We start from the raw sequence: 12386 nt of genomic DNA, 5'->3' as shown, positions 1-12386 counted from the left end.
TGGAAAAAAAAAAGATTTAAGCTGATACTTGAAGGCTGAGTAGGTATAACTAAGGGAAAGGGGAATGATAGGGAACAATATCCATATAGAGAAGACATCAATGCAAAGGACTCCTGGCAGGAAGAAGAAATGCATATTCAAGGAACCTGAAAAAAAGCTGAGGAGGCTAGAATAGATAGCAAGGAAGAAGGAGGAGAGTTGTAAAAGATAAGGCTAGATGAGAAAGGTAGAAGTCAGACCATGCAAAGCCTGAGGTCACGATAAGGAGTAAGGTCATTAAGCCACAGCAGGGTTTTAAGCTGTGTGTGTGTGTGTGTGTGTGTGTGTGTGTGTGTACTCCATATTTTCATTTTTAAAAGATCATCCTGTCAAAAACATCTGAAAAATGAATACTGCTACAAAAGGATTGTTCAGGGTCTCCTAGTCTCTGTTAGATAAATAAATACTAAATAAGGCTTACTGGGTGGAAGGAAGCAACTGAAATTAGATATTCTTTAAAAGAGAAATCAGGGCTTCCCTGGTGGCGCAGTGGTTGAGAGTCCGCCTGCCGATGCAGGGGACGCGGGTTCGTGCCCCGGTCGGGGAGGATCCCACATGCCGCGGAGCGGCTGGGCCCCGTGAGCTGTGGCCGCTGAGCCTGCGTGTGCAGAGCCTGTGCTCCACAAAGGGAGAAGCCACAACAGTGAGAGGCCCGCATACCGAAAAAAAAAAAAAAAAAAAAGACAAATCAGTCCTTGGTTAGGGTACCAGTAAAATCAAAGTTTGACAGAATGACAGCCAACTTCAACCAAGGAAATGGAGTCTGAGGCTGTGGATGCTGAAGCGTCAGGACCCAACCAGAGCCTCAATTCCTCTTTATCCTAAGGTGCTGCAATGTGAAGCACAGGTGACATGAGTTATTTGGCATTCTGAATTCAACTTGAGAAGAACAGACAAAGCAGCACATGCTATATTCTACTGTTCCTATAATCTGGGTCCAGACATGCACCTTCAATCTGAACGGAGAGAATTCCCAGATCCCGAAGCTGCTGGTTGTTGCTCTGAGCCAGGATCCGTAGCCGCTCCGCTGCTTCCCGGGGGATGTTAAATGTCACACGTACGCTGTTCCAGGGCTCGACCTTCTGTACCTTTAGCTTGCTGGATTCTTGGTCATGAAAGAAAGAGAATAATATTAGTAATCTTTTAGCCATCAGAAGACATGGAATGAACAACAACAACAACCACGTAAAAGAACAAGGTAGAATACCAGTATGGAGTAGCTGAGAGTGTTTAAGCTTTGGTATTAGATAGACTTTATTATTATTTTTTTAAATAAATTTATTTGTTTTATTTATTTATCTATTTATTAATTTTTGACTGCTCTGGGTCTTCATTGCTGCGTGTGGGCTCTCTCTAGTTGCAGTGAGTGGGGGCTAACTCTTCGTTGTAGAGCACGGGCTCTAGGCACATGGGCTTCAGTAGTTGTGGCTCGCGGACTCTAGAGTACAAGCTCAGTAGTTGTGGCACACAGGCTTAGTTGCTCTGCAGCATGTGGGATCTTCCCGGACCAGGGCTCGAACCCGTGTCCCCTGCATTGGCAGGTGGACTCTTAACCACTGCGCCACCAGGGAAGCCCAGACTTTAAATTTAATCCCAGCTGTACCACTTAGCACCTGGGTGACCATGAACAAGCTATTTCACATTTCTGAAACTTACCTTTCTCGTCTCTAAAACCATGAAAAAACTACTTCATGAGATTGTGAGTGTTAAATGAGATAATAATATGCCAAAAATCTAGCACAGGATCTGACACACCATAGGCACTAAATAAATGGAAAGCAGTAAGATGCAGTAAGGAACATAAGAGAGAAGGGAGAGATAAGTTTAAATTAATAGAATAAGGTCTACTTCTGGACTCAGTTCAATGTATGTGAACTGAGAAGCTAAGAATATTTAAGTTTCAAATTTCGAGTAAAATTTTATAAAAATTCAACTGGCAGATATGCCAATTGTAAGATATTAGGGCATCTGTAGCTACAATTCACTAAACTTGTTTAAAGAAAGAGCACTAAAAAGGAAAATAGTAGATTCACTTATAAAATGTTAAGCAATTTTACTTCTTCAAGTGAAACAACTGAAATTTTAATACTCATATTTAAATTTTCACTGGGCCTCTCTGTGAAAGATATTCATAGAGAGAGGGAGCAAACATTTCTTCCAATATCCTATAAATGCTTCAATTTAAGGAAGGCTTAAATCTTGATTCTTTATGTCTCTCATTTTTAATCTTTTTCTACTTTAAACAATTTCCACTGAAGCACACCAAACTGAGGAGAAAAGCAACATAAATTTGACAACGACATTTCAGTTAGGATATGAAAACATTACATTTCAGCAAATCTGAAAAGTCAATGCAAACTTCAGAACATGTTTTTAAATTAAGATGCAAAAGTTACACTAATTGAGGAGGTAATGTTGTCTGTAATTGTATTTCACAGATGGAAAGCAAATCCCAGGTCCAGTTAGATAATAAAAAAACATTTTTTCCCCAACAATCCCAGACAAAATAATTTTCCCTTTTGTTATAAACTCAGCTACATTAAATCTCTTGTATCCTCTATTCAATTATACATTCCAGTATTGAGAAAATGGTCATACAGGAATATCTATTCTCAAAGTAAGAAATATATATGGATACGGGAAAGTGCCTACATGTTGCCTAAAGCCACTACCACCTCCAAAACTATTATACGTTATACATTTTTCCAGACACGGAGTCCACTTGTTCTTATGTGGAAAAAAGAGACCACTTGCTAAGAGCAGAAGGTTAATACAATCACAGAGATTTAGGAAGGACTGTGCAATACTTAGTTCAAGTCTATTTTATAGGTGAGGAAACTGAAGCCCAGAAAGTCTAAGAGATTTGCCCAGAATCCAGCGGCTACCTAGCAGCGTCATGGCATCAGAATCCAGCTCTGCTTTTCAGGTCATTTTTCTTTCCATGATATTTATGCATCCAAACAGCAAAAGGTAGGGAGCTTGAGATCCTGGTACCACAAAGTATAGATGCTTCAGGGCTTCTTCCCAATCTGAACAGTACTGGAATCTTATACTTACGTGGTCTAGACAAACATTAAATTTGCTTATGACATTATCTACTTGTGATAAGCCTGCAGAAAAATCTTTAGCTGTAACAGTTATATTTTATCAAATGTTTTAACTTCCATCATATTTGAGAACATCTGACTTAAAATACTTTTTAGATCAAGACTATAACTGATAACTGTAAGTCTGAGTTTGCTAATTTATTTAAAAGCCATTCAGCAATTTAAAAACAAGAAAAAAATGTGGATAATTAAGAGCAATGAGCAGGACTTCCCTGGTGGTCCAGTGGTTAAGAATCCGCCTTCCAATGCAGGGGACGCAGGTTTGATCACTGGCTGGGGAACTAAGATCCCAAATGCCGTGGGGCAACTAAGCCTGCGCACTGCAACTACCGAGCCCATGCGATCTGGCGCCTGCGCCCCACAACTAGACAGCCTGAGTGCTGCAACTACTGAGCCTGCGAGCTCTAGAGCCCAAGTGCCAAAACTAGAGAGAAGCCCACGTGCTGCAACGAAGAGTCCATGTACCACAACGAAAGACTCCACATGCCGCAACGAAGATCCCACATGCCGCAACAAGCCCCAACACAGCCAAATAAATAAATAAATAAATTTTTTAAAAAAGAGCAATGAACAATTTCAGGTGCAGCTAGCCCTTAAGATATGATATATTATGACATGATTATGGTGATAATTACAACTTTCACCATAAAAGTCTCTACTACTATGTTAAATAATCCAGAACTATAAAGAAGTCTTATATAACATAATAAAAAAAGACCCTTGAAAAAAAAGACAGCTCTCCTCCTGACATCAATTCTAATGAATAAGACCCCAAAACCTAAAAAAGTTGGTTAGCACTTAATCAAATCAAGATCTGTGATAAAAGGATAAAATCTAGGCTTTGTACTATGACTGAAGGGATTAAATAACTGTGCTACCCAGAAAATATGGAGAACATCTAAACCAAAGTTGACAAGCACAACTTCCCACAAGACCACTACAGGTTATCTAAATGTGTGAAGAGGCCAGATGGGATTGTCGTGAGGGGAGGGCCTGCCTTCAGTGGCAGCTGCTACTCAGCACCACCTGGGATAGAAAAGCTCAATGTTATCTGACCTTTCCTGTTTAAAGACAAATCTAAAATCTGAATTTTAATGTAAAATATCTCATTTAAAGCAGTGGCAATGAAATTCAAACATTAAAAAAAACCAAACTAAAATGGGCCATGACACATGGCTGCACACTGGATACAGCAGGCTATTGGTTAACCTCTGACCTAAAATTTAAAAGAACAAATTTCAAGTTCATTTTAAGCAGAACCATGGAGTAAAAGATTTTTTTAAGTTTTAAGTCACCTCAAAGATCTAGTCTTACTTCTTCATTTTATAGGTAAGGAAACTAAAGACCAGAGAGCTAAAATTAGAATTACTCCTATCCATTAGAACAGATAATTTAAGGATTACTATGCTAAGTAATGCTTTATTATGTTCAGTTACACCATGTACTTAAAAAATTACAACAGCATTTCTATTAAAAAAAAATCCTAAAATTCCAACTTTGCAATTAAAATCAGCCTTTCAACCTAGTACAACCACAGTTGTACTTTGTAAAACTCGACATAACCATAGAAGGACAATTCAAAAAGAGTAACAAGAGGGAAAAATAAAGCAAATTACCCATGTGTAACAAATTGGGCACGTTCTCCAATATTGTGTCCAATTTCCATTTGAAGTCTTTATCATCTATATTTCCTTTGAAGGCCACAAAGATTGTGGAATCCTCCAAAATACTATCACTTTTTGAGTCATCATCTTCTAGTCCAGAGTCAAAATCCATCTCTGAGTCCTCCACTGTTGATGAACACAAGGAAGTATAGATGTCTTCTAAGTTTGGAAGGTCATCCAAAACCATGGTGAATAGTATTCCAGAAGCATATGCCAAGTGGACAATAAAAAAACCTTTGAAAACAGAAGATACAAAAAGCATTACAATGCATAATTATACAGTCAACAATGTATAATTATAGTTCTATGAAAACTATAATTTATTTGCCAAGTAATAAGGAAGTACTGTAAAAATTAAGAAATTATAGAGGATAAGCTAGTTTAATTAAGATATTCTATAACAGTTCTTAAAGATACTAGAAATAAAAATATACCAGTTTTAAATAAAATTCCTTTCATTTTGTCAGCCTAGAATATGGGCAGAAGGGAATGAAAGATCACAAGAAAATGAAATAGGTATTTTCTGAGAATTAATTCATATAAGCCTTTGGTTGACCCCCACAGAGCAAGACTGGGGTTGATGCCAAGACTCCCCTTACTCCTGTCCTTACAAAAGCTTCAGAGCAGCCAAGGTTTCTAAAGCCCTCTGCTTTAACCTGCAAAGGACAACTTGACCTAACTAAGAGCATCTGCAGGACTACCTAAAATCCTAAAGTCTTTCATGAGGACCATTTTTTTTTTGGTACGCTGGCCTCTCATTGCTGTTGGCCTCTCCCGTCGTGGAGCACGGGCTCCGGACGCGCAGGTTCAGCGGCCATGGCTCACGGGCCCAGCCGCTCCGCGACATGTGCGATCTTTCTGGACCAGGGCACGAACCCGTGTCCCCTGCTTCGGCAGGCGGACTCTAAACCACTGCGCCACCAGGGAAGCCCTCATGAGGGCCATTTAAAACAACTTTTAAAGGGTTATTAATAGTCGCATAGCTGAAAATAATGATTCAGAAACAAAACAAAGACACAAAAATTTTAATATACTTTTGCAAAAGGAAAATAAGTGGTTAACACATATTTACAGAGGCAAAGAACTATGTCTAGGACAGAACTAAATTATTTTTTAATTTTTAGGTCTAGGGAAGTCACATTTTCTGCTATTTTCAGTTATGCTGCCTACCAAAGAGTACAAATATTAAAGACCACACCATGTGGCCATCTCCTCCATTATCTTTGGGATTGATGATCACATTCTTAACCCAAAAGTGAATGAATGAATATTAATTTTCAGCATCTGTGTTAAGCAAGAATGGTATGGAAACGTTAAGAACCTCACACAAATCTTCTAATTAAAAAAATTCCCTATATAAAGCATAATTACAGCTATTTTTTTTTAGAAGATGGATAAGGAAAAAAAGGACTGAAAATAAACCCACTAAAATGCAAATAGTGATTGTGCTAGGTTGGTAAGATTGTTGGTAAATTTTCTTTTCCTATTTTCCAAAAATGCTATAAGTCATTAGGAAAATGCAAAGCTAAATATGCTGTAATATGGTTATACTACGTGCATAAATACAAAAAAAGTATCAACTTTTTAAAACTGTTTAACTTTTCTTTTTAAAATAATCACTAAACTTCAAGAGCAAAGGCTTTTCAAAAACCAAACCTAAGCAATTTTAAGGGGGAAAATTCCTCTGTTGTAAATAAATATGGAAAAAAACGTTTACATTTGAGCAGAGTGTCTTATAGTCTGGCAATTATAACCTTTTCTAGTACCATCGGTGTTACAAAGGAACAGTGTAACTTGGGTGGTTAAGAAAAAACAGCATTCAGGACTTCCCTGGTGGCACAGTGTTAAGAACCCGCCTGCCAATGCAGGGGACACAGGTTCGAGCCCTGGTCCGGGAAGATCCCACATGCCACGGAGCAACTAAGCGTGTGTGCCACAACTACTGAACCTGCGCTCTACAGCCCGCGAGCCACAACTACTGAAGCCCGCGTGCCTAGAGCCCATGCTCTGCAACAAGAGAAGCAACCACAATGAGAAGCCCCCGCACCGCAACGAAGGGTAGCCTCTGCTCGCTGCAACTAGAGAAAGCCCGCGCGCAGCAACAAAGACCCCAAACTGCCAAAATAAATAAATTAATTTTAAAAAATAAAGTATACAATTCAATTAAAAAAAGGATACAGCTTTAAAAAAAGAAAGAAACAAACAGCTTTCAGAAAATCCTTTATAAATACCATTGCCATTAGTCAACTGCCATCTACATTTTACAGATATTAAAGAACTTTAGAGGTAAATTAAAAAAACTAAAAAAGATTTTTAGGGCTTAAAAGCTGCTGCTTGGAAATTCCCTGGCGGTCCAGTGGTTAGTGCTCTGCACTTCCACTGCAGGGGGCACATGTTCAATCCCTGGTCCGGGAATTAAGATCCTGCATCCGCGTGGTGAGGCCAAAAACAAAAACAAAAAACCCCGCTGCTCAGCAGAAAGAAGTCTGATTGCTGAAAATGCCGGAAAAACTGTAGCTATTTAACAGCTGTCCCAAAGTTGAAACAACTGCAAGAGGGAATTTAAAATTTAAGACACGTTTTCCAAAAGAATCTTTAACTGGAAAGAAGAAAACCAACTAAAAAACCTGCACTTTGATAGTCTTCTGAAGAGGTTGTTGGTCATGCCACGAAGGCTGTGTATTCAGATTTGGAAAACCCTCAACTGGTAGACAAGAAGTCAGCTAATTCAAATTCAGGAATTACCAGTTTAACAGTACTATGGGCATTATACAGGTGCTTAAAAAAAAAAAAAACCAAGAAATAGAAAGTCAGTCTATGAAAAAAAGTACTGGCCTTCCCTACAAAAAAAAATTTTTAAAGAAACTTCTTCCGGGCTTCCCTGGTGGCACAGTGGTTAAGAATCCGCCTGCCAATGCAGGGGATATGGGTTCGAGCCCTGGTCCAGGAAGATCCCACATGCCGCAGAGCAACTAAGCCCGTGTGGAGCAACTAAGCCCATGCGCCACAACTACCGAGTTTGTGCTCTAGAGCCCGCAAGCCACAACTACTGAAGCCCACGTACCCTAGAGCCCGTTCTCTGCAACAAGAGAAGCCACTGCAATGAGAAGCCCATGCACTGCAACGAAGAGTAGCTCCTGCTCATTGGAACTAGAGAAAGGCCATGTGCAGCAACGAAGACCCAACACAGCCAAAAATAAATAAACAAATTTATTAAAACAAAAAAAAGAAACTTCTTCCAGGTAACATATTCTTTGAGATTAATGCCCACTTAAAATCTAAGGATTTATTATCAAAATAATGGAGTAATCTTCGAGTGAAAATGTAGTTCAGTGAAAGCTCTCTCCAAGAGTATAGCTGACTAGCTCAAGAGACTCATTTGCTTATTTGTGGTCATCTATCATGAGCATGTGCTATTTCTTTGTGTTTGCTAAGATTAACCACCAGTTATCTTGCTCACCCACATAATTTCCAGATTACCTACTGATTTAACTTCTTATTGGGGCTATTTTGATCTTTTATAAAGAATCTAAAAACAAATACGATATTCAGGAGAAATTTTAAAAGCAAGCATATTATTTATTCTACTTGTCCAAGGTAAAATGAAAAAGATTTCCAAATGAAATCATTTCAGGAGCCAAAGAGCTCCAGTTGATAAAGGAAAGCTTTTTTTATGGAAGAATGCCAACTTAAATATAAAAAGATGGTATCATTGGAAAACCCACAGTTTTGCAATCCCTAATAAAATAATTCAGGCAAGGCTCATCAGTAAGTAAAAAACACGATGTGAAAATTTAACAGATTTCTAGATAGTCACACGATGTCAAAGTATCATCCCAGATATCTGCTCCTTGGCAAAGGGAAAACTGTAACTTCACAATGGAAAGACTTGACTTCTACCACTTGAACGCAATGATCCACCTCAGCATCATTAACAGAGAAACAACCAGAAATTATGTACAGTATTAAGTGCACTGCATTACCTATGAAATATTCCTGCCAAAATGTTTAACCTGAATCTAACAAGTTTTTAACAGGAGACAGAGGAACAAGTTAAAGAACATCATGAGGAAATAATTAGACAAATCTAGAGTGTAGGATTTCTACAGCACAACTGGCTTGGCCTCTTCAATAAGTCAGTGGTCACAGGGGAAAAAAAAGGGTGGGTAAAACTGTTCTACATTAAAAGAGACTTAAGAGCCTTAAAAATCAAGTGCAATGGGGACTTCTCTGGTAGTTCAGTGGTCGAAGAATCCACCTTCCAATGCAGGGGACATGGGTTCGATCCCTGGTCAGGGAACTAAGATTCCACATGCTGCAGGGCAACTAAGTCTGTGCACTCTAGAGCCCGCACACCATAGCTAGAGAGCACGTGTGTGCTGCAACAACTGAGCCCACGCGCTCTGGAGCCCGCATGCCACAACTAGAGAGAAGCCCATGCCACAGCTAAGAGCCCGCCTGCCGCAACTAAGACCCAATGCAGCCAAATAAATAAAATATTTTTTAAAAATATCAAATGCAATGTACAGTACTTTATTGGATCTTGGTTTGAAAAAAAAACAGATGCAAAGCACATTTTTAGGATAATTAGGGAATTATTACTAATTATGTTAGGTGTGACCATAATGGTGTTGTGGTTATTTTGGACAATGTTCTTATTGTCTCTTAAGACATGCATACTGAAGCATTTATTTATTTTTTTGGCCACGCCACGTGGCAGGAGGGATCTCAGTTCCCTGATCAGGGATCAAACCCGTGCCCCCCTGCAATGGAAGCACACAGTCTTAACGACTGGACTGCCAGGGAAGTCCCAAGAGATGCATATGGAAGCATTTTGAGGTAAAATGTCATGTCTACAATTTAATCTTGAAAATAACTGAGGAAAAAACAGATTAATCAAATATAACAAAACGTTAATAATGGCTAACTATAGGTGATGAGTATACAGGTGTTCATTATATTTTTATTTGTACTAATAAATTGTACATATTTGAAACTGATCATAATAAAGAGTTAATTGGGTTTTTTCTTTAAAAAAAAAAAAAAAGGAAAAAGAGGACTTCCTTGGAGGTCCAGTGGTTAAGACTCCACGCTCCCAATGCAGGGGGCACGGGTTCAATCCCTAGTGGGGGAAGACCCCACATGCCATGTGGTGTGGCCAAAAAAAAAAAAAAAGGAAAAAGCAAGCATACCAGAAACATAGTACTGCTCCATGGTAAAAGTCTGCCAGACATCAGGAATGCTAAGAAGCTTATCTATGAACATCTTCCAAATCACAGTATGTTTTTAAAATAAACATATTTGAACATATATATTTATCAATATATAAATTTATATCATATATATTACATATATTTAATTACTTACACCAGTCTTTTCAGATTTAAATATATATTTTATATGTATATTTATATATATTCAGATTCCTATGTGAATAATGGTTAAAAGATTGTCACAGACTATTCAGATTATCTGCCATTTGAGCAAAAAGACAAGACACTATTATGCACCTCAGAAATCACAAATTCATATACCTACAGGAGTCAGGCACATAAAGTAAATAAGAGAAGAACACTGAATATTAAATGCATTTGCACATACTGTATGAATGGTTTGGGCAATAGAAAACTTGCATACCCATCTATGCTCAGCAGCTGCTACTCTGCTCCACTTTATTACTGCCTTTCTGGAGGGACAGAAGGTGTTGTGCAGGCCCAGGACTAATATTCTGAATTTTAAGAATAGACTAAAATCCATATATTTAGTAAAATCTCCAAATTTTAAAATTGATTTACATTTCTGGAAAATATTCTATTGGCCAAGTGAAACACACCGCAGCTGCATATGGCCCACAGGCCATCAGTTTTCAATTTCTAATTAAATCATGACTCACAAGATTGAATGATAGAACACTAGGCCCCAGTAAACTACACTGGGTTTGGTGTAGTGCTGGAGAAGACCAGGTATTTAAAACGCATTTAAGTGTTATGATGTGCCTCTTGGGAGGTCTATGGACTCCCTGAGAGAGAAAAGGGAAAAAAAAAAAGAGATCAAGGTCTTAATCCCAGAGAAACAGAAGGCACTCAAACTTAGAGAATTTTTGCAATGTAACTTTGGTAGTGTCATTCCACTGCTTGGAATTAAGCTGAGCCATACTCACTCTCACATAAGGTTTCACTCACCAAAATGTCTTTCTTAATTTTTATCATTTATCCAGGTCATCTTCTAAGTCCAAACAAGCTGGCATTTTTAGGGCTTGTATTTTAAGGTAGCAGCCAAATAAAAACTCTATTAAAAAAAAAAAAGGAAAAATAAAAGTACAATATTATACAGAAATTACAGAGGTGACCCATCCTTGCAACGGAATGCAAATATCACAATTTATCAAGTCAACTTAGACATCTTCAGACAATGTTAAAATAGAGTTTTCATTAAATCTGCATAGAGTATTTTTTTTTTCCTGAGATCTTAAAGCACTCATCACCAAGATATTCAAAGAATACAGAAGCAAAACTAAGGGACATATACCAGAATCATGAAACTGGGACCCTAAGCCTTAGAGTCCTCCCTATACATTCATTTCTAAATCTGTCAAATTAGAACACTCTTTGACATAAATCGCAGCAATATCTTTTCAGATTCGTCTCCTAGAGTAACGGAAATAAAAATAAATGAATGGAACCAAATTAAACTTAAAACCTTTAGCACAACAAAGGAAACTGTAAACAAAAGACAACATACAGCACGGGAGAAAGTATTTGCAAACAATGTGACTGACAAAGGATTAATTTCCAAAATATAAAAACAACTCATACAACTCAATAACAAAAAAAACCCAACCCAATCAAAATATAGGCAGAAGATCTGATGAATTGGGCGATTGGGATTAACATGTATACATTGATGTGTATAAAATTGATGACTAATAAGAACCTGAAGTATAAAAAACCAAACAAACAAAAAAACAACTAATACTAAACTTTCTTTGGGTTATCTGTATGGAAATATGTTAATACAAATGTTTCAGACACTACATGAAATTTCTAAAAATCTTATATGTTCTGGTATAATGTTATAAGTCATAATTCTAGTTATTACTTTAAAATGTATATTTCAGAAATAACTAAATTTCCTTGTCAACTGCATTATTATGAACTTTCAGCAAATCTTTTAATCGTGGTCGTTTTTAAGTCTTTTGTCATTTACAGACAGTTCTGGGTATACTCTGATGCTTTTGCAAAAATGTTCCTATAAAAGGGCTTCGGGCTTCCCTGGTGGTGCAGTGGTTGAGAGTCTGCCTGCCGATGCAGGAGACAGGGGTTCGTGCTCCGGTCCAGGAAGATCCCACATGCCGCGGAGCGGCTGGGCCCGTGAGCCACGGCCGCTGAACCTGCGCGTCCGGAGCCTGTGCTCTGCAACGGGGGAGGCCACAACAGTGAGAGGCCCACGTACCGCAAAAAAAAAAAAAAAAAAAAAAAAAGGTTTCATCTTCAAGGAATTCATGCAAAAGACTGACAAATACAGGTTTCTGGTAACTGACTATACTGTTGAACTGAATGAATAAGCATTTTCAGAA

At 38.1% G+C, this 12386-nt stretch overlaps 1 protein-coding gene across 19 annotated transcripts in view; it reads right to left on the bottom strand.

Moving 5' to 3' along the window:
- Nucleotides 1-12386, bottom strand: part of NCOA6 (nuclear receptor coactivator 6) — an 89536-nt gene that overhangs the window by 47663 nt on the left and 29487 nt on the right. For 15 of the 19 annotated variants that reach the window (XM_067012173.1, XM_067012176.1, XM_067012172.1 and 12 more), the window contains 3 exons: nucleotides 10993-11098; nucleotides 4763-5044; nucleotides 989-1144 (listed from right to left, as the gene is read on the bottom strand). In XM_067012173.1, coding sequence (XP_066868274.1) covers nucleotides 989-1144; nucleotides 4763-4997 — 391 coding nt within the window. In that variant the 5' untranslated portion in view covers nucleotides 4998-5044; nucleotides 10993-11098. Of the gene's footprint in view, nucleotides 1-988; nucleotides 1145-4762; nucleotides 5045-10992; nucleotides 11099-12386 lie in introns of those variants that run through there. The other 4 variants (XM_067012174.1, XM_067012182.1, XM_059039008.2 and 1 more) reach the window with 2 other exon arrangements.

The sequence above is a fragment of the Kogia breviceps genome, chromosome 14 (assembly GCF_026419965.1).
Source record: "Kogia breviceps isolate mKogBre1 chromosome 14, mKogBre1 haplotype 1, whole genome shotgun sequence".
Taxonomy (NCBI): Eukaryota; Metazoa; Chordata; class Mammalia; order Artiodactyla; family Physeteridae; genus Kogia; species Kogia breviceps.
This window is presented reverse-complemented; position numbering and strand designations above follow the sequence as displayed.